Source organism: Pseudopodoces humilis, chromosome 26, assembly GCF_049639895.1.
Source record: "Pseudopodoces humilis isolate 2021_Gansu_Grassland_sample_001 chromosome 26, ASM4963989v1, whole genome shotgun sequence".
Taxonomy (NCBI): domain Eukaryota; kingdom Metazoa; phylum Chordata; class Aves; order Passeriformes; family Paridae; genus Pseudopodoces; species Pseudopodoces humilis.
Window position 1 is genome coordinate 1,010,215 of NC_142225.1, and position 22,446 is coordinate 1,032,660.

The following is a 22,446-nucleotide window of genomic DNA, read 5'->3' on the forward strand; positions in this document are numbered from 1 at the left end:
TCACACTGGATGAGGGCACAGCTACATCCTGGACACCCTCAACCTCACAAACACCATGTACAGATGGCAGCCTGCAGGACATGGGCACACACCAGGACACACTTCCAGAGGTGAAGAGGATCCCTGTGGGAGCAGAGCAGGGTCTACAGATGGAAGGGCTCTCCATGACCCTCATGTGACCAACCCTGGGGACTCCAGCTGAGGTAGAACAAGGTACCCAGAGCAACAGCCTTGCTGCTTCACCACCCCTGCCCCTCCACATCGTACCCCTGGTGAGCTTAGAGCGCTCCTTGGTGCCCAGATCTCACACACCACCCCAGAGCCCTCCTGCCCCCCAGAGCAGAGCAGTGCCCCAGCGCTGCAGGCGGGAGCCAGCCCTTCCCTCCGAGCACCGAGCCCTGCGGTGGGGCAGGGGCTGCTCCAGAGAAAGACAAGGAGCTACTGGAGGAACTCCAGTGAGGCCACAAAGATGATGAAGGGTCTGGAGCATCTGTCTGATGGGCAGACACCGTGGGAGCTGGGCTTGTTTAGTCTAGAGAAGACAGAGGGAAATCTCAGCGATCCATACAATCCACGGCGCTTGCCAAGAGGTTGGTGCCAGACGCTTTTCAGTAGTAGCCAGCGACAGGACAAGGAGCAATGGCCACAAACTAAACCGCAAGAAGTTCCACCTCAGCGTGAGGAACAACTTCTTTACATTCAGGGAGGCAGAGCACTGGAACAGCTCCCCAGGGAGGTCGCTCTCTGGAGATATTCCAAACCCACCGGGACGTGTCCCTGTGTCACCTGCTCCAGGTGACCCTGCCTGAGCAGGGGCTTGGCCTGAATGATCTCCAAAGGTCCCTTTCAGCCCCAACTATGCTGTGATTCCATGAGAGACGTCGGTCACACACCGACAGCCGGCAGGAAGCCAGCCACAGCCGCCTGCTCCCGCCGGCCCGAGCGACGAGGCTGGAAGTTTCGGCTGAGGCCAAGGCGCAGCCATGAGGCGCCGGTACCGGGAATCGCTGCGGCGGCGGCCTGGGGTCCCCCCATCCCCTCAGCGCGGCCCTCACTCACCCTCCGTCACCTCCAGCACCTTCACCTGCTCCTCAGCAGCGGCTCGCACCGCCTGCACCGGGCACAGGATCCCCGTCAGCGTCTCCACCAGCGCCTCCTTCAGCCCCTGCGCCACCGGCCCCGCTCCGGGCCCGCCGCCGCCTCCCGCCATCGCCGCCCCCTCCGCGGGCCGCGCGCGCCAAACGCACCGCGCGCCGGGAGGAGGGGCCGGGCCGGGCCCCGCGCACAGCGCCCCCTGGCGGCGCGGCGGACCGCGGCCATCCCGGGGCAGGGAGCGGCCCGCACGGCCCGGCTCGGGAAGGGCTGGGAGCGACAAACAGCCCGTGAGCAGGGACAGGGGAGCGTTCTCTGGGACAAACCTCCTTGTCGTAGTTCCCGGGGATCAGCACAGCCCAGTGCGGCACCAGCGAGCAGCGAGGTTGGCTGTACACCAGCACCATCAAAACCTCCGAGCCGCTTCCAGCAGGGCCCGAATGAAGGGACTGTGCCGGAAAACTCATCGGCATGGAAAGAGAGAAACCTGCGTCAGGGTGGGGAAACCTGCCCAGAAAATGGAACCCCCCCAAGCAGGACCCTGGACATCCCATCGGCCCGACCCGACAGCAGGATCAATGTGCTGGAACCGGGACTATTGATTGATTGATTGATTGATTGATCTCTTCCTCTTTTTAATTCATCTCTTCCTCTCTCTCTTCCCTTTCCTCTTACCCCTTTATCCAAACCCCACTGCCATGAGCTTATATAGTAGCTCAGGGATTAACACAGCAATTTCCATGGTAAGTGTGTGTGATTTACTAATGAAACTTGGATTTTTTGTGGACCCTCTGGCTTTTGTCCTTTTCCTCCAGGAGCATCTAGGGATCTTGGGTGGTCCCTTGGGGGAGCAGGGGACTGAGGCAGTGCCCAGGGTCCTGTGGACACCTGGAGCCACGAGAGAATCCAGTGGACCCCAGAGCAGGGACACCCCATCACAGGGAGGAAAAGCCTTGAATCCCTCATAATCTCTTTTCCCATACAGAGATGTGGTGAACACCAGTGTGAGCCATGAGGAGCCCACCTGTGTTTTCTGCAGCTGTTTATTTAGGCAGTATAAGCAATTTTACAAAGCATTACAAGTATTAAAAAGCAGCATTGACCCATACAAAGTGGGCTTCTTACCTGGGGGATGGTGATGGAATTGTGTTTTGGGATGGGGATAGCAGTTCCCACACGCTGGGGGAAAAATACTGTGAGGTTTCCTGTATCCAGTAATGATTTCATCATTAAGCCCCCAGGAGCATGTCAGCAATTTGTCTACAGGCACAGTCCAGTACCAGGGACTGGAGGTGAGCCTGGCAGCCACGTTCAGAGAATCACAGAATCCTTCAGATTGGAAAAGCCCTCCAGGACCACCCTTGTCACCAGCCCAGAGCCGTGAGTGCTTTGTGCAGTCATCCCCTGGACACCTCCAGGCATGGGGACTCCAACACAAGCCCCTTGCCATGTTCAGTCACCCTCTCTGTTCAAGAGAGGTGCTGCTCCATATGCACTTTTACACTTAGACCCATCTTGGGGGAACACCTCTTTCCCCTGAGAGCCCATCAACATTCCAATCATGGTGATGGACGGCTCTCCTTGCCCTCAACACCTCCTGTTTGAAAGCTCTGGAGTTTATCAAGTGAGCACCTGCTCACTGATGTGCTACCACCAGGAGTATTTGAGGTTTAGTGTTGTTTGTGTGCTAGCAAATAATAAATGTCTAAGGCCAAGCTGGATGGGGCTTGGAGCCACCTGCTCTAGTGGAAGGTGTCCCTGCCCACAGCCTGGGGTGGAACAAGATGGGTTTTAAGGTCCCTTCCAACCCAAGAAACCAGTCTGGGGTTCTGCAATTCCATGCATGTAACTTTTGCAATCCTGAGTCGAAGATTTTCTGTAAAAGCAGGAGCAGCTTGAGATCCTACACAAACCCAAGCCTAGATTCAGCTCCCTGCAGGCTCAGTGGGTGTCCTGCTGTCCCCCCATCCTCCAGCCCTTCCCCTCTGCCAGCACAGGGGCTGGATCAGCAACAGAACCCCCAGGGGCAGAACCCACCTGCCCAGCACCAACCCCCAGCCCCACTGGAGTCTCCAGGCCCGGGCAGCTCCACATCAGCAAAGACAGCAGAGGAGACACAAAGTGCCTCTGGAAACTCCCCTGTGCTCACCTGAGCCACAGCCTGGGCAGCTGTGGAGGAAGAATCGATTCCCATCTCAGTCACACAAACTTCCCACACACGAAATTCGATTTCCTTCTGCAGAAGTTGGGCTGGTGGGTCCCGTCTTTCCCCCCAAACAGGACCAGTGGCTCAGGCCATGCCCAGGACTGCCCACAATGCAAAAAACCGTGCTCTCCCTGGCAGAGCAGACAGACTGGACAGCAGAGGCCACTCCCAACCAGAGGCATGGGCACAACCATGACAGTCTGGGACTTTTGCAGCAGGAGAAAGGCACATTTCACCCATTCTGCTCAACTCAGACTGGGCTCTGCCCTGAGTGGCACAGTCAGGGAGTTCATGCCATCCCTCTGTCATTGCTGGCCCCAGAGAGGTCTCTGCAAGGGGAATTTTTTCTCTCTTGTTCTTCCCAATCCAAAATACTGCTTCTGCTGGAGGAATAAATACATATTTATGTAAGTGCAAGCCCAGGGCCATCACTCATCTCTGCGCTGTCCCAGGATTTCGGCTTAGTGGGAAACACAAGTGAGCTGCTGCTGCACCAAAATCAGTGAGGCAGGAGGTCCAGATCTCTTCTTCCAGGCAACAAGGGACAGGACAAGAAGCAGCAGCCTCAAGTTGCTCCAGGGGAGGTTCAGGTCAGATATGAGGGAAAATTTCTTCCCAAAAGGGTGATCAGGCCCTGGAACAGGCTGCCCAGGGCAGTGGTGGAGTCACCAGTCCTGGAAGTGTTCAAAATATGTGTGGATGTGGCCCCTGGGAGCGTGGGTGAGTCGTGAACATGGCAGTGCTGGGGGAATGGTTGGACAGGATGGTCTTGGAGGGTTTTTCCAACCCAACTGAGTCCATGATTCTCTGGCTCCATCACACCAAGCTGTCACTGGTTATCAGTGCCAGGCATTAGATCTGACACAGCTCTGCAAGTTATCTGTTAAAAAGGGACAACCATTATCACAGTGGCAACTGTTTCCTCTGCCTTACAAACACACTGCAAGTAAAGAGGACGAGGTTTAGGGAGAGGAGGGGTATCCCAGAGCAATGCCAGTTGGGTCCATCCTCCTTTTAGCTGAAGTGATGCATGACCACTCTGAATGTGCTGATTTATTCTTCTGTATTTGCAGAAACTCTGTTTATTTGAGTCTTTCAGGCTTTTCCAGGTTGGAATTCCCACCCATTTGGGTATTGCACAGGCTCTCCAGAGATTTCTGCAGGAATCCCTCATGCAAAGTCACAACTCAGAGCTTGCTGGTCTTCTGCCTCCGAGCCCGATCCCAGTTCTGTCATCCCTTCTTCTGACCTTCTTTAGGGAGGACAGTTCCCTCACCACATAAAGATACTCTTTGTATGGAAAGGTATTTTATGATGAAATCTCTGTTTCTCCCTTTGCTGTTTCAGCTCAAAGCACAGCTCTGAGCTCCTCCCACAGACCCATTCCAAGGAAGACCCACAGGAAGGTGGCATGGGACTACTGGAACCAGCAAAAAACCCCCAAGAAATATCAAGGCAGCACATGGAGCAGGCAAAGGATCAGCCTGAGTTAGAAGGTGCTAGCTCAGCCTGTCCCCTGCTTGGTTAAAAAATTCCAGACAGCAACAAAAACATGAAAAGCCAAAATCCCGATACCAAAGAAGCCCAAACACTTGACCCACACTCTCCAATATTGGTTTTATCTTCAATAAAGCCTGAATGACTCTTAAGTGAATGCCATGTGCTTTAGACAGGGGTTTAGAAGCTCTCACAGATTTCAAGGGACAAGCACACACACAGATATATATCTATAAACAAATAAAATCTGGCCCAGGATTATGATTAAACAAACAGTTAAATTCCTTTAAAACACTACTGTAAGCAGTTTTTCAGAACTTGAAAAACTGAGGTGCACAAGGAGCCTTTGTGAAGCTGCACCTCTGAATTTAGGGTACATCACTATTTCTTTTCAACTACCTTGCAGCAAACCTTCCTCTCTGTAAGCAGAATTTTGGACCTGGCAGTCTGACATGATCACACAGGCTTTTCTTTTTGTCATAAATTACTTGTTCCTTCTACCCAAGCCTTTTTTGCAGGAACTCCCTGATCCCAGTTTTGTCTGTCTCTATGAGCAGCTGAGTGTTGAACCTGCAGTTGCATTCTTCTCTGTGGCTGCTTTATCTCCTCTTCCAGACTTTTATTGACAGACTATAATTATCATCCATTGATGATGCTCTCGGTGAGGAGCTGTTTCTTCACAGACTGTGTTCACATCCTGAAGGAGAGCTCTCAGTATGAGATTTGCTCCCTTGTGAATGAAGGATAATGCATTTGTCAGGGCTGCACTTCAGTCACTCTCTCAGGACAGCACACTCATTTCTAGATTCAGAGAAGAGCCATCTCAGCTCCTGATGTTCCTGTGTGTGCATTCTGGAGATGGTTCCTTCCTGAATCCTGTGTGACACGTGTAGTTGTGTCCTACAGACACATTGCCTGCAGCCACAACGTTCCCATTTGTTGGTGTTTTGTGTGCCCTGGCAGGGTCCTGGCAGCTGAACTCCTGCTGGAAGCCCCAATTCCCTGAGTTGCCCAAACACCCAGCAAATACTCTCCAATGCTGGTTTTATCTTCCACAAAGCCTGGATGATGGAGAGTCTTTGAGTGAATTCCATGTTCTGCACCCACAGGATAAGCTCATAGAATCCCAGAATCCCAGAATCCCAGGCTGGTTTGGGCTGGAAGGGACCTGAAAGCCCATCCAGTTCCACCCCCTGCCATGGGCAGGATACCTCCCACTGTCCCAGGCTGCTCCAAGCCCTGTCCAGCCTGGCCTTGGACACTTCCATGGATGGGGCAGTCTCAGCTGCTCTGGGCACCCTGTGCCAGGGCCTCACCACCCTCACAGCCAAGAATCTCTTCCCCATATCCCATCAATCCCTGCCCTCTGGCAGTGGAAGCCATTCCCCCTTGTCCTGTCCCTCTGTCCTTTGTCCAAAGTCTCTCTCCAGCTCTCCTGGAGCTCCTTTAGGCCCTGCAAGGGGCTCTAAGATCTCTCCAGAACCTTCTCTTCTCCAGGTGCACAACAGGTACAATCTCAGAGTCTTGGCACACAGTACAGGCAGGCTTTGAACCACAATTTTCAGCCTGAAAAGCACAGGTAGGGTTACTTAATTTCATTTTTGTCCCATTTTATGATTAAACTTATGTAGAAGCCATAAACTATTCTTATTAAATAATTAGGATGTGAGCAATCCAGGGAGGTTTGATGTACTTGGTTGCTACATTATAAAAATAACTAAAATTTTAAAAAGCAAGAGAATGAGGTGAGAGAGACCTTTTTCCTGCTCTGGCTTAGCCTTTGGAAATCTGGGATGCACAAAAGGAGGAGTGAAAGGGGCACCTCATCCTGCCAAACTCTGAGCATGTTCTGCCCTTGTCACCCTCCCTGAGGATGAGGAATGTGCAAAGGGCACCACAGCAGAGCCCACCCCAAACTGAACAAATCTCTCTTGTTTTGTTTAACAGAAGTCAAACCCCAATTTCATCAAGTCTGAGCACCCACATGGGGATGAAACCCAAGGGCAGAGTCTGTGGCACTGCAGACACTGTCACCTCTTCCAGCCTCCAGCCACTGTGCAGGGGTCACAGCTCCAGCAGGAAATAAGACACAGATCCTTCAGCAGTCTGGGCTGCAGGCACAGGTCTCCCAAGGACTCAGGTTTCCATTTCTTGAAAAATTTCAAGTAACAATGTAATCATTTCCAAAAAGTTGCACTCCAATATCAGCCAATAATCCTGATAATAAATGCTGCTGTTGGGACCCCAGAAGTATCCTCTGACCCCCCAAGTCCCCAAACTGACAATGGCTAGTCCTGTATGGAATCACCATGATGAACTTAACTGCATCCCATTTCCTCTGGCACCTTTTTGATAAACAGCCATTTCTTCAATGGAAAAAAAAATAAAAAAAGGGGACACAGAGGAAGATCTGTAATGATTCAGCTGTATCAGACTCTGTACCAGCTCCATTTCCAGCTCCAGCTCCAGTTTGTCTGTCTGTCCCCTCTGAATGGAAGTTATTACAGAGCAGTGATTTTCTCCAGCTCAGACTGTTATCTCAGCATTGCACAAAGACTCTTCCAGGCAAAAAAAAAAGAAAAAAACCAAAACATTTCTCAAAGCATCCTTTTGGTACTTAAATAAAAAGGACCAATTATACCATGGAAGCACAGACAAAACTCATGTACACGGGCTCAAAGCTCTCCCCCACCCCAGCACTTTCAGGTACATCACTTGGGCCCAGCTGAATATTCTTTTAACAGTCAAAAATTAATGTTTTAAAAAAACAAACACCTAACCAAACCCCTGTGGGACCAAATTCCTGCACAGTTCTGATCCCACCCACAGACCCTCTGTGCCACTATCAGCCACAGATGTCCCAAGGCTCTGCCCTACCCCAGTGATTCTGTGCTCTTCTGCCCATGGGAAAAGAAGTAAAACCAGCAGGGGAAAAAACTTCCCAGGAAATTCCTCCTGGTGATGAGTGAACACCAAGCCCACCACGGTTCTGGTGAGGACAAGCTGTCATGGAGAGTGCTCTCCCTGCTGAGACAAACATCTCCAACCCTCCCATCTCCCTGGGCTGCAGGAGTTCCATTTCTGGCAGGTCCTGGAGCCACTTCCAGCTGTGTTCTGCTGCAGTCGTTGCTGTCTGAGGGATTTTGGGTGCAGCCCCGTGTGGGAAGTGCCCTGTGGGCCTGAGCAGTCAAGCTGTGCTGCTCAGAGCTCCGGTCTCCTCCGGCAGTGCCCCAGCCCTGAACAGCCTCTGGGAGAAGCAGAAATCTCCCTGCTCCTCAGACTTCTGGGCTGAATGCAGGTGGAAGCAGCTGCAGGAGTCTAGCCAGAGGCAGAGAAGAGCTTGCTGTGGCCACCAGCCTGGGCTGTGCAGAGCTAGCTCCCTGTGGGCCACAGAGGCCACTGTGACACCAGCCTGGGACACGAGTTAAGGTCCCTCCTTTGCTGCAAGCTTGGCCAGGTCTGGCAGGAGAAGCTGCCCCACACCTTTGTGTCTTGTGTGAACCCCCCATTCCTGCCCCTGCCAAGTCCCAGATTGTACCTTCAATTCTTCATGCACTCGACCTGCAAATAATTTCAGCTTTGGAAAAGCTTTGCAAAAATCTTGAAAAAGTTGTTTGTTTTTTTTTTTTCTTTTTGGTGTTACATTTTGACCTCCCTCCTCCTTCCAAACCTGAACAGACAAGAACCACCCAGCTTCTGCATTACTTCTTTGGAAGGTGATTATTTCTTGGCTAAGAGAATCCAGTGATACAGTGTGGATTCAGAGGGAAATAAAACTGCATTTCAAACTCTCTAAAAACACCAACATTTAATTTTATAACATAACCAGGGGTTTATTCCACAATATAAACTGCAACATTTGATACAAGCTACCCAAAAAAGGAGAAAGCCAAAATACAGCTGTGGCAATTACTTTACAGATTTTTTTTTTTTCCTGTCTTCTACATCACAGGGCCCTCAGTGACACTAGGATCTAACATTTGCTGTCTGTACATCAACCAATGCTAGAAGCAACACGCTGTTCAGTTGTCATTCCAGTCACTGAAACCAGACATAGAAGTTATTGCTCAGATAAATAAACCTAGTCTACGAAAAACAAAGTGGAAAAAAACTAAAGTCTCCAAAGAGTTAACAGAGTAAACAGGGATTTCCTCAAAAGAGGATTATTGGAAAATTCATGGTGCAGGGGTTTTTTTTTTTGTTTGTTTGTTTTTGCACCCAAACCAAGCTGAATTAAATATGCCAGTAAATCCCAGAGGTAACTGAATGCTGTACAATAAAGGTGCATATGTCAAATGCCTTCCCAATCAGTGAAAACCCCTGCAAACAGTCAGCATCTCAAACCTCAACAACCACAAACAGATCAAGGGAAAATACAAAAGTGTCAAAAATTGTTTTGAGTTCTGGAAAATGATCCCATAAGGATAGAAGTAGCACCATTTGCAATCTGGTTTTTAAACCAGCCCCTGTGGCTTAACTGGAAAACTGGGAACCTTCTTTACTCAAGTCCTGAAGGGTTTATGGGGGTTTTACTTTCGGTACTGGGCGTCCTTCCCGGCGCAGCTGGCGCAGATGTAATCCTCCTTCTCTGCCATCTCTGGGGAGATGCCCACACACACCTGGTGGAACCACTGGTTGCAGCTGCCATCGCACTGGACCCAGTCGACCTGGTGAAGAGCAGACACAGGGGTCAGAGCAGGGCCAGGCAAAGTCCCCCCGCACTCGTGGGTCATCCTGGGGCTCCTGGTCTATTTACATGAGAAATGTTCCACAGCTGCCTGGTGCTGGATATTCACTGTGCTCCCTGCTCTCCAGGGCTGTGGGCAGGGCACACCCTCCCTTATCTCCCCATTGCTTTCCCACCTATCTGAGACTCAAAGTCCCTCTTCTCCATTTCCAAGTGGATGGGCCTCAGCAGAGCCCCAGGCACTGCCCCCACCCCCAGCTGTATCCCAAGAGCAGCCATGGACACAGCATCTGCACGGCCCCAGCTGCCCCCTCTCACGGGGTGCAGATGTTCTGATGCCACATGGCTGCCCCAGGGCAGGTGGAGTCGGTCCTGCCCATCCCAGCTGCACGGACACTAACCCTGGGTTAGCCAGGGCCTCCCACTCTCCTCATGAACAGCTTTTCTGCAGTCAAACAGTCCCAGGGCAGCTCCCTGTCCCACAGCCCAGCACTCAGGATGCCACAGTAGGTGTGCCCCTCCTGACCTCATCCCCCTCGGGCTGGAGGCAGTTCACAGCTGGGCAGATGGCATCCTCATCCTCGGAGTCCTCCTGCTCTGAGAACGACGTGTCTGAGGCCAGCAAGTGGCTGTCGCTGGAACGCTGCAGCTCCAGGAGCCGCTCCCGCTCTCTCTCCAGTTTGTTACTGCACACATCCTTTGAATGACTCAGTTTCAGTTTCTTCTTTTTGGGTGTTCTCATCTTTTTTACTCTCGCTCTCTTCTCACCACAGAAGCTCTCTCTCTCAAAACGCCGCTTCAGCTTTCTCTCCATGTAACTAATCCCATCCTTTTTCCCTCGGCAACACTCATTCTATGGGAAAGACATTTTGGAGAGGTTGGAAGTGGGCAGCTAACATCCATTATCCTGTTATTCCATACCCTGATTTTAAGAATAGGTTTAAGTACAAGTTTAAGTGTTTGACAGTGCTGCATTTTCAGTAGCATGAGATGAGAAAGAGGAGCCAAGGGAAGGGTCAGGCCCCAGGGACAGAACTCAGAGACAAAACCATCCTCATTTCCTGCCTCTGAGCCCAAATCTTTCACAGCAGCTCCCTTGGAAAGCCTCGACACAGGACAAGAGTCAAGTGTTCAAAGCCAAGATGTGACTTGGAACAATCTGGTCTAGTGGAAGGTGTCCCTGCCCACAGCAAGTGGTAGAAGAAAATGAGCTTTAAGGTCCCTTCCAAACCAAAGCAGTCTGGGATTCTGCAATTCTATGAAATCAGATGTATTTAAAGTACAGAGACTGATCACAAACACATATCTAAATTTCAAAAATGTTTAGGCCACAAATTGTATTCAGTATTTTGTAACTAATTTCTTATTGACTTCTTGACTCCTTTCCACAAGGAAAATGTGTTTTCATGGAAATGCAGCCCCACACACAACCCCTGTAAAGCCCAAGGGCTGAGGCAGAGCCCTTCCCCAGGGTGCCCCAGCTCAGTGCTGCTGCTGGACACTTGCCTTCTCACTTGTGGCTGCACTGGGTGACCTCTGCTCCGGCTGCAGGGCAGGGCTCTGCTTCGTGAACAGGGCCTGGTACAGCTCCTGGATCTCAGGCAAAGAAACCTGCAGCAGCTGGGCTTCCATCATCAGCTCATCCAGCTCAGTGCTAATGACTAGTGTGAAAGACAAGGAGACAGAGCAGGAATTCTTCAGTGACAAGAACTGCACAGATAATGAAAAATCTGGTAGCACAACAAAAAAATGGTGAAATACTTTAAATGTGTATGAATTAGTTCTTATCTGCTCCCTCTTGACTGCTCATTTTTAACAGCAGGGTTAAAAGAAAAGATAAAGGCTTGCACAGAAGTTCTTGCACTGCGGCTCAGCACCCTGCCATGTCCCCAGTTCCCTTCAGGTTCAAGGATAAGGCATTGCCATCATTCCTGGCAAGTTGTCCTGCTTTGGGAGCCACCCCAATCCCCTCACCACCCAACAAGTGATATGAACAAACTGAGTGAGATCTGTACAGGGAGCCATGAGAGGAGAGGAAGGAAGGCTGAGCGCATGAGCCTGGTGACATGGCCCTGCTCTACTGATGCTACTGGCTCCAAAGCTCATGGAGGGCTCTGAAACAGTCCCAGCTGGGGAGGCCAAAATCTTTGTATAAATAACTGCTTATTAATACACTACAACTCAAACATGAAAAATAAACCTGGTGACACAAAGAACGGCCTTGTTTGATGTGAACTGTAACATTCCACTGAATTGGCTTCTCTAACACTGGTATGGACTGAGCTGCACAGACATGAAGGTAAGTCTAGACTTGTATCCCTGGAGCATTATGTATGAGGAAGGAAGAAATGATAAATAATTTCTGTCACAGTCATAAAATGATGCAATTCACAGCTTGTCTGTTAGTCCAACCCACCAAGTCTGAGGTGAGGATGGTCCAGAGCCTGTGCTGAGTGACCCCAGCAGAGCAGCCCCACGGGGGCTGGGGCAGCTCCAGTCTCTGACAGCTGGACAGTTGTGCTCACATGGACTCATGTCCTGTGCATTAAATATCCCACGGCTTCCAGCACCACATCCCTGCTGTTCCCATCTGCCTCCTACACTTCCAGTGGCCCTTCCCTTTTCCCTCCCCCTTCTGCAGCTCAGCTAGGGCCCAGCCTGGGGCAGCTGCTCTTGTGGGAAGAGGCCAGCTCTCCTGATTCCTCAACCCATTTTGCCACACCTTTTCATTACACATGGGAAATTTCTATTCTTGAGCAATGCACTCCTCTGCCAAAGCTGGACACTGAGCTCCAAACTTGCTGAGGAGATGGAGAAACAACCACCAGTGCTATGCAGTCACAGGCTTGCTCAGCCACCTCCTGGTGACCAGGACACCCTCCTTGCCCCACCAAACACAGGAGAGAAAAAAGGAAGTGGCAGGGGAAATCCCCCAAACCAAAGTGAAGATTACAAACCATGAAGTGGGATGCAGTGCTGTCCTGTAGAGAATGGAGAATGCAAATACATGGTTCTGTTATCCCAGTCATGAGGCATGGAAAATGACATTGCTCCAATTGTCTGGGACACCTGGAAAACAAAACACAGATAGTTTCACTAAAGGTGGAGCCTGAAATGGAAAATAACTGCTGATAGGATCAACCCTTGTTTCTTTTACAGCTATTGAAATCTTGTATCTCACTGCCATGGTCCTGCAGACTGCAGCCCTGCCCTGTCCAGGCAGGGACACACCAAGAGCAAACCAGTGCCAGGGGCATCTCACCAGGAACCTTCCACAACCCCCTCTGCCTCACTAACCCAAGTGCCTGGGCCCCTTGCAGAATGTGGCTCTAATCAATTCCCATTGCTGCTCTCAAGGGAATTTTTCAAACTCACCCACATTCCTCACTTTGGCCAGTGTCAAAGCAACCCAACTCAACTGGTTACTGGAAGAGCTTCTTGTAGGGGAAGTGAGTGCTGAATTAGCCCAGATGACAGGACAGGACAGGTCAGCCATGGTGAGACACTGGATTCATCAGAAAACCACCTCAAATCCATGGAAACTGAAGTTTCAGCTGACACCTGTGCCAAGGTGCACTGGGGGCCTGGCTCAGGCACAGAGGGACCCAGGCAGAGGCACCTGGCCAGAAGCCCTTCCACTGAGCTTGCCAGGGACCTCTGATTTGGGAAATGTAGAACAATGCAAGAACCTGGGCTAGCTCAGCCACAAACACCCTGATTTGGAATGTTTACTGACTTACGGTCCAGTCCTCTCAGAAATGGTTACACTGCTCAGGTAGGAGGAACCTCACAGTTCCACGCTGAGCTAATACCATCATGCAAATAAAATTAAACTCACTGTTTCAATTTCTGGCTGAAACATCAACTTCCATTTCCAAAATCCTGGGCAGTTCTTTACAGCTACACTAGTAAAATGATACTTTCAGACCTGAATGACCAGAAAAATTATCTTAAATACCTAAAGATACCTAAATATATTTTAATTTGTGTATCTTGACTTGCCTGCTTGAAAAATTTGGTCCACGAGCCATGGGCATAGCTGGATGAATGAGAAGCAGCTATTACACTCTTGTGTATATGTATATAAAACATGTCAGGCATGTTCTACGTTTTAACATAAGTGAGTGCAAAAACAGAAACACAGCCTAACTGTAACTGGACTGGACTAGCAAAACTAAGGTATTTCAAAATGTAAAAGCAACATTCCATTTTGGGGTGTTTAATATTCTTTATACAGCACAGAGCTTTGATTTCTGATATTTTTCTGCATTTGTTATCTCAGGAAAAATATCTTCTTTCCTTCTTTATGTGTGCTTTTTGCTGAAAGATCTTCACTGAAAAAAGACAAACTCCCTGACTACCCCACCTGAAACAGCTGCTGTAGCTAAACCCAGCAATATGAGCAGAATATTCAGCTTGGGAGGTCTAGGGGCAGTGAGGAGAGGCAGCAAAGGATGAAGACCCTTTGTTGAAAACAACCTTGTCTGAGAGCCAAGCTGGTAAAGCACAGGACAGTTTGTGCCTCTGTCAGTAATTCTCGACACTTAAAACTCTATTTGAATAATTGTAGAAGTAGAATATAAAGACCAGCTGAATAGTGAGCACTCCAGAAACGATAACTCAGCAGCTCTGTCATTACTGTTGTCACAGCAGAACACAGGAGCTGGAAGAGGAGAGGGAAAAACAGGCTCTTTGGGAGGAATAGGTCCTGGACTCCAGCAGAAGGGAACACGAAACTGCTGCTGGGGCACACGCACATCCTGGCTGAGGGGCACAGCAGGACCCAGCTCCTGGCAGCTGTAAAGCAGGAACAAACCCTCTGCCTTGTCAGGATTTGCAGGGAGCAACAGCAGACCCAAACCCAGAGCAGCGTCACCCCCTGCCCTCGCCAACCCCGTCTCCCAGTGCCCCGGCCCAGCCTCACCTTGTTTGTCTCTGGCAGCTGGCCCGCTGGGCCTTGCCACCTGCTGTACAGTAATCCTGAGCCAACTTTGTCCTGGATGCGTTTTAGATTCCCTGAATACAACATTTGTTGTGCTCTGTGCTGCCAGTTCACAGTTCTCTCGATCATGTAGCGCAGGGCATCCCCCTCGGGCAGCCGGACGCGGATGCGCTGCAGGGACGCCAGCAGCGGCAGGATCTTCTCCAGAGGCGGCTTCTTGGAGCGGTGGCAGTGCGGGCACAGCCACACGCGCGGCCCCGGCGCGGCGCCGGGCACCGGGACACAGCCGGTGTGGAAGAAGCCCCTGCAGAGCTCACACTGGATCATGGAAGCAGTGGGTTCCTTCTGGCACAGACACACCTTGAGCTCGGCGTCCTCCTCGCTCGACAGCACCTTCACCTCGTTGGCTGCTCGCAGGGCACGCAGCGCCTCCATCTCCCTCAGCCGGGCTTCTCCCAGCGTGGCCATCTGAAAGGGAGTCAAAGGATGGCATCTCCAAGGGAACACTGCTTGTAACAAACAGGGTGCCCTTGCTCCATCGCCCTTCAGACATGCCAGTCTCCAGGGCATGAATGAAGCAAGGATGGGGATGTGCAGAGGGGCAGAAAATGGAACTGGAGGGGCAGCAATGGGGATGTGCAGTGGTGTGACTTCAATTCCCTTCCATTTTCTCATGAGGCCCTGAGAGAAAAACCTTAACCCTCTGTAAAAACATAGTTCCAAAACCCTTCTCTGTTCCAAGCTTTTGTGTTTTGTACTACAAAAACGTGGTCTGCCTTTAAGCAGCACAAATCCCAAAGCAGTGCAAGTTTGGATTGCAGACACTGCTCTGGGAATGTGTCTCTGAACAGTCTGACTCTGGATTCTCAGAAAAGCTTCCTGGGCAGTTTTCACAAATGCAAATGTACCTCTGACCCTCACTTTGTACACACTGCCCAGTGCTCAGGGCCATGCCCTGACCTATAAACTTGCTCTGGGGATGGTGAAGAGCAGGTGAAGTTCAGGTGTACCCTGGATGTGCTGTTTACCCTCTGCAGATGCTCATGATCCTTTTTTCTGGAATTTTTAGCACTAGCTCCTATAAAGACAGCAATATATTTCAGTTCCATAAAGGCTGTTCAAACCAGCTGCAACTAATTAATTCTATGCATTTTATAATGTATATAAACATACTGAGGAGGGTTTATAAATATATACAAAGTGGTTATTTCTCACACTATGGCTTTCAAGCATAATTGCTGGACTAAAATCAGCTCTGGAAAAATGGGACAGCTGTGTCCATCCTGGGCAGACACGGGACTGGGGCACAGCACATTCCAATGTGCACACAGGTGCTGAGCTGGGTTGGGAGTGTGGGAAGGTTCCGGTTCCCCTTGTCAGAAGCAAACCCTGCCACACTGAATGACTTCCCTTTCCTGGGTGCAGCCCCTGGCAGTGCCCTGGGTCTCCTTAGCCAGGGGTGCTGGAGTCACAGCAAGCTGAGTGTGGCCCAGGGCCCAGCCTGTCCCCACAGCACCACAACAGGGACTCAACAGGGACACTGCTCCAGCCCTGGGGTTCAGACAAGAGAGGCCAACACCAAAACACTGGAAGTACAACTTTCAAGTAGTTGCCATAAGTTAAAACTTAAATGACCCACAATAAATTACATTCAAGCCCCACCCAATGAGCCCCTCCTGCATCTCATTAGCCACAGGACATTATTACCTGGCCCAGGTGGAGGCTCTGCACTATGTCTGCTGGAATGAAGCTCTTCCCCACCAGCAACTGAGTCTGCTCCACCCAGTGCAGTGTTTCAGTGACTCCATAACACATGAGGCTTTCTTTAATTATTTAGAGAGTTTGTCTGAATTGCAAATGGCGCTGGTTACTGTGTTCTTTGAAAGGATCAGACGTGGGCAAACCCTATCCCATTTTTAATAAGGTTTAGGTATGGTAGGAGAAAACAGGTCTCCATTTTTTGTTTTCCTGTGCTTTGCTTTGCTACAGGCACTGCCTGGCAAACTGTGAGGCTGCTTAATGCACAAAGCCACACATGTTATTTCCATCAAAAGCAATTTTGGGAAGTCTGAAGCAAACACAGAAAAGTGCAGACCCAGAAATCCTGCAGAGCAGCACTCTGCCACACTCCTGCACGGGAGGCAAACAGGATTCAAGGAATTCAGAAGAAATTCCAGTTAGGAAAGATGTGATCACATACCGCAGACGCTGTGTCCTTGCTTTCGGAGAGCGCCCGCTCCAGGTCACTCAGTGTCTCCAGCTTAGTGCTTTTCTTCTTGCCACTTGGCACTGGCTCCTTCAGCTTCTTCTGCTTCCTCTTCAGACTGAGCATCCCAATGTCACACCAGGGACACAACACCTGAGGAACACAACAGCAGTGTTACACCTGCACTGCTCCTTATGCACCTTCCTGCCAGGATGCAGACACAGGTAACTGGTGAGAACTAGGGCTCCTGCAGTTATTCTGTCAAAGATCTGAGGGATTAGGATGAAGTTATCTGGAAGGTAGGGAGAACTGAAAAGTTGCAACTTCAGCTTTGTAAAACCCTGTAGACCCAAACCCTGTATTTCACCCAGACTACTGGGAGAGAGAGAGAGCCAACATGCCCAAGAGCCTCCACGGGACTGAAGCTGCAAACCCTTGCAAAGAGCAGAGATTCCAGGAGCTGCCCTACATTCCTGTCTCCTGACAGGAGGGGGCTCAGAGGGCCTCAGTGCTGAGCAGAGTGTACATCACTGCAGGAGTGACACAGCCACAGCTCCAGAGGGGTGGCAAACACAGCCCCACCTGATCCTGAGGGGGATGGAGCAGGTAGGAACCTGTTCACCTGCAGCTTGGCCTGATGCACTGGTTAAACCCAGCAATATTCAGCTCGGGAGGTCTACTGGAAGTAAGGAGAGGCAGCAAAGGATGAAGCACCACAAATTTGTCAGTATTCCCATATTCATATGGAAAATGTTAGACACTGGCACTTGACTGCTCCTGTTAGCCACTGAGTAAGAAGAATAGAGAAAACATAGCTAAATCTTAAGCATTTTAGAAGTTTAAAACTATTATTAGAAGTATACATCACTAACAAAAGTTGCTATTAAAATAGTTCATGTAATCCTAAAGCAATTCTGCAAATATATTTAATATTTATTGCTCCTTCCTGGGTGTACACTGAGCCCCTGTGCCTGTGCATGACTGACCAGGCTGATCCCCAGCCCACACCTCTCACCTCCAGAAGGGAATACGGAGAGTTCTCGCACAGGAAGGTGTTTGCTGCACACTCCTTCCACACCTGCACTTCAGCCACCAGGGCCTCCAGCCTGGGCAGGTAATCCAGGTGCACTGGGATGGATCGACCTCTCGTGACGAGCTCCGCCAGCGTGTCCAGCACAGGCACACGGCCCCCAACCTGCCGCGTTGGAAATGAGGAAATGCTGGATGCACCCAAGACATTGCCCAAGTCAAAGCAGTCACCCAAGGCATTCAGGGCAGAGCTTGTAAAATTTAATTTAATTGTAAAATTAAAAAATTGTAAAATTTAATGCTCAGACAGCTCAGTGACCTGCACTATCAGTCCAACATTTGTGCTGTTTGTGCACTTAGTCGTTGACTACCAGACAAAACTAACAATACATTTTGGGGCTAGGAAGCAAGAATACACATGCAAAATGACCCTTTAAAAAGAAAAGAGAACAAAACCAGAGACTGCCAGCAATATAAGCAGCCTTCCAGTCTCACACTGCATTCACAGCAGAAAATCAAAATAATCCTGAAATCATAAAATCATAGTTATTAACATTGAAAAAAGATCTCCAAGATCAATTTCAGTCATTAACCCAAATCAAAGCCACCAGTAAACCAGGGACCCAAGTGTCACATCCATATATTTTTTAAATCCCTCCAAGGGTGGTGACTCTACCCTGGGCAAGCTCCTTTCAGTAAAGAAATTTTCCCCAACATCCAACCTGAATCTCCCCAGGTGCAACCTGAGGCAGTTTCCTCTCATCCTGGAAGGAAACTCTGATTCCCCTGGCTCCAGCCTCCTTTCAGGTACTGTAGGGAGCTACAGCACCAGAAGAGAAGTTTAACCCAGGCTGTGCCAGGCCAAGAGTGAGAACCATCTCCAGTATCCTGTGTGCCACTTGGGAGCAAGCTCCAGCCATTCCCTTGGCACCCCACACCTCAAGCAATGCAGATACCACACACCCAGAGCTAAAGCAGCACAAAAGGTAATTCCAAAGGTAATTTCTAGAACAGGCAGTTGATGTGGGACTGGAGAACTAATCATCAAAACACCCCCAACACCTCTAGCAAGTTCAAAGTCCTGATGCCAAGAACTTCCTGCAAATCACAGTGACTGCAGGCATTTAACAAAACCTTCACAGAACCGAAGCAAAAATTCTTGGCACAGACAGAAAGTAGTTTTCCATATTCAGGAGGCAGAATTTCAGAATCCAGACCAAGAAATTAGTAAATGCCAAGAAAAAAAAAATCACTCAAGTTCTTTCAAGACAGCCCTCAAACAAAAATTAGTATTATATGAATTTTATTCCTTCAAAATATTTAAATCCAGGAAAATTAGTTTTTAAAATAAAAGTTCAAAATAAGTTTTTATCAAAAGCCCAGTCTAGGCCAGAGGGGCCTGAAAATTCCCCTAAGCTAGATTAGAGCTCACTTTATAGAAAAAATTGAGAACAAATGAATATATTTGGCAATTTATACCAAAATGTGAAATCAGGGCTATCCCAGTGCCTCCCTCATCTGACCTGGACAGTCCCATTGACCCCTGGCTTGAGCACTCTCAAGGCTGAGCCAGGAACTACTTCTTTATCTGCACCTCAGTGTAGTACACAAAAATGTGATTAACAGGGAGATGCTACTGAGCAACTGAGCAAAAGTGCCCTTAAGGTTAAGTTCCATAATGCAGTAACTTTTTAACTTCAGATTTTTGTGAACAGCTGTTTCATACACTTTATTGCAAGCAGTTAGGTGCATAGGTGAAGGAATACAGATCAGAAACAGAAGCAAGAACCAGGACAGTGAGTGTAGCTGCTCCATGGCTGAAGGTAACCAATATCCCAGACTGGCTGCTCTGAATCAGAGCAACACTGGAGCACACATGGGGTGTGGGGTGGCTCTGGTGACAGCCAGGACCACATACCTGCAGAGCCTCCACCTCCTGCAGCCAGTCCTTGGCCTTCTGCACCGCATCCTTCAGTGCTGCTCCATTTGGGAGGTAGGCTGGGATCTCCTCCAGTTCCTTCACTGCTGCTGCCAGGCTGCTCAGGGACTGCCGGGGCCTGGGGGAACACAACAGCCCAGATGTGAGATGCTGCTTACAGGGGTGGCTCTTCCACTCACCTGGGTTATTAAAATCAGAGGTTCACACCAACTGATGATATGTTCAGTACTGGCTGCACCCAGCAGAGCTGGGGTGTCAGGTGCAGGGGAGGTTTAAAAATCTGTTTGCTTACTCTAGATTCCTACTAGAAATATTCTCATATTTGGACTTAAGGAATATTTATCTTTTATTAACTTTTGGAAGACAAACACCCACCAAACCCCAGACCAGCACCACCTGAGAGATTCTGCATTAGGAGGTTAAAACCCTGAAATTGGCTTTTCTATGTTCCAGTTTGATTCTGAGGTTCTGGTGAGGTACAAACACAACACAGCTCTCTACTGAATGTTAAACCCAAGCATAGTCAGTAATGCCCTATATGAAGTTGTCTTAAAACACTGTGGTTAGTAGTGGGTAAAAAATGTTCCAATACTCCAAGTATGACAAAATTAAGAAAAGAGAGGAATCTTGAGGGATGAAACCTGGCACATAAGTTTGTGCCACATCCCTAATTTTTAAGTACACTATGCTTTCCTCTGTTTTACTTTTTAAGTCAGAAGGTAAAAACCACGAGAAAATTTTTCTTAGTAAGGATGTATTTGGCTTATTTCCTCCTTCCCTGCACCAATTAATCTGGAAAAATCTCATCCTTGTTAGTGAGAAGTAGTCCTACATGGACCTCTATGGACGATGAAGTTTTACCTGCTGGTGGAACCTATCTGAGCTTCATCTGAACACCTAAAATTGGGGAGGGGGGAAGGTGGAAAAGAAGGAAGAGGCATCTTAAACCCCCTCCCTGTGGCACAAGGAGGATTTACACAAGATGGTCGAGCAACACAAACACTGCAAGGCAACCCCGACACCTGAAACTGCTCCATCCCTCATCCCCCTCCTCCAGCCCTGTCCCTTCCAGCACAAGCTTTGCCCTCATGCTGGGAACTGGATGAACAAAGGCGAGTCCCTTCAGGAGTCAGGACACTTCCTTCTGAAACAACTCAGAATTACAAAATGCAAACAAAACACAAACAAAAAAGCTAAACTTAGGTTTAGCTCTACCTGGCCTTTATCAGATTCCTGGCTTTGTCATCCCAGTGCTCGGACACGGTGAGGAGCTCCTGCAGCTTCGCCATCGCCTTCTCAACCGCAGGGTAGGGTGCGAGCCCCACCCCGGAGTCTATGAGGCGCCTCATGTCATCCAGAGTGAGGGAGCTCTGCTCTGAGCAGGCCAGCTGCACGTCCTCCAGCCAGCGCGCCTGCTCCAGCCGCGTCCGCAGCTCCGGCAGCTGCGGCAGGTCCACGTCAAAGTCAAAGCTGACGTCCAGCAGCTCCTGCAGCTCCGCAGCACTGGGCATCTCTTCAGAAAGGAGCTTTTGGCTTTGCTGTTGGAAAGCTTCCACACGGTCAAGGAGATCCTGAAATACACAAATGCAACAATGAATCAGATGAAAGTGCTCTGCCAAGTCACTTAACAGTGGAAGCGATAAAGTTCACCATGGGGTTAACAATGAGAGCACAGGCTCCTGGCAAGGCCCTGCTGCAATGCACACAGTGCACATGGCAAATTATCCCGAGGGCTGGGACACTCCAACAGTGTCTTCAACACACAGCACCTCCTCATATGTAAGCTGGCTGCAAGCTTGGGTATCCCCGAACAAGGCAATCCCAGTCCCAGAGGTGTCAGAAAGAGGGCTTGGAAGAACAGAAAGGATGTAAAGGGAAATTGAGTGTTCCATGGGTGCTGCTGTCTTGGCTTTGTTTTGGAATGATTCAGGCAGCTGGGGAACAGCATGAAGACTTTGCAAAACACTGGGAAGGGCACAGAGGTACTGAGTTCATTTCTGCTGCACTACTAAGGCTTTTGAGCTGGACCCCATAGTCCCAGTGAGCCACAGGCATTTACTGTCTCCTGCAGGGCTCACCTTCTCTCTCTCTCTCCATGCAGTCAGCATGTACCTTTTAACCCAAAAGGTATTTCTGGGGCTGTTTGCATTTTCACCAGGATAAAGGACAGTCATCCAGAGCAATCCCACAGTGAAGGCTGGGATTATTTTGTATGGAGCAACCTGCCCAGTACTGCCTGAAATGCTGTTCCTGCAGGAAGTTCTTCCCTCACAGCTGACATCTTGGCATTTTGCCAGCAAGGCTGTTTCCCAGGGTGGGGAACCTCCCCCAGCATGGAATAAAACACTTTTTAGAGATAGACTGAATTATGAACCCATCTCCAGTAATGTTGGTCATTTATATCAACAGTCTAATATTTGCACAATGACATATAATTGAGGCTTGTTGAGGATGATACAAAGGAACACTCTGACCATATGTGTTTGTTATTTCACTGTTCAGGAATGCCAGATGGAGAGGAACTGTTTGCATGTCTGGCATTTCCAAATTTCTGCTTTTCAAGCAGCAAGAAAACTTCACAGCTTCAGTGCTATGAACAAATAACTGTAAATAGGACTGCATTGAATCTGATCCACAGACTGCAGGGCAGATAAAGCTTCCAAAGCAGCTAAGTTGAGTTAAACTGGTTTATTCCCATTCATTTACATGGTACCATTTGGTGTCTCGGTGCTGGTGGATACTTAAGGGACAGTTCAAGAGTGGGACATGGCATCTCCAGGTTTCAAGTGTCACAAATATACAAAACCCTTCCTTAAGACAGGAATTGCAGCTGCACAGAATTTTTTTT

At 49.4% G+C, this 22,446-nt stretch overlaps 2 protein-coding genes across 2 annotated transcripts in view; both read right to left on the minus strand.

Moving 5' to 3' along the window:
* IPO9 (importin 9) overlaps positions 1 to 1,215 on the minus strand; it is a 39,208-nt gene extending 37,993 nt beyond the window's left edge. Inside the window, exon 1 of the mRNA XM_005530234.2 lies at positions 1,060 to 1,215. Coding sequence (XP_005530291.1) covers positions 1,060 to 1,210 — 151 coding nt within the window. The 5' untranslated portion in view covers positions 1,211 to 1,215. The remainder of the gene's footprint in view (positions 1 to 1,059) is intronic.
* Positions 1,216 to 8,588: 7,373 nt separating this feature from the next.
* Positions 8,589 to 22,446, minus strand: part of KDM5B (lysine demethylase 5B) — a 55,201-nt gene continuing 41,343 nt past the window's right edge. Inside the window, exons 19-27 of the mRNA XM_005530185.3 lie at positions 20,814 to 21,169; positions 19,578 to 19,716; positions 17,646 to 17,825; positions 16,625 to 16,783; positions 14,407 to 14,892; positions 12,440 to 12,551; positions 10,989 to 11,143; positions 10,009 to 10,335; positions 8,589 to 9,462 (exon numbers count right to left, since the gene is read on the minus strand). Coding sequence (XP_005530242.2) covers positions 9,325 to 9,462; positions 10,009 to 10,335; positions 10,989 to 11,143; positions 12,440 to 12,551; positions 14,407 to 14,892; positions 16,625 to 16,783; positions 17,646 to 17,825; positions 19,578 to 19,716; positions 20,814 to 21,169 — 2,052 coding nt within the window. The 3' untranslated portion in view covers positions 8,589 to 9,324. The remainder of the gene's footprint in view (positions 9,463 to 10,008; positions 10,336 to 10,988; positions 11,144 to 12,439; positions 12,552 to 14,406; positions 14,893 to 16,624; positions 16,784 to 17,645; positions 17,826 to 19,577; positions 19,717 to 20,813; positions 21,170 to 22,446) is intronic.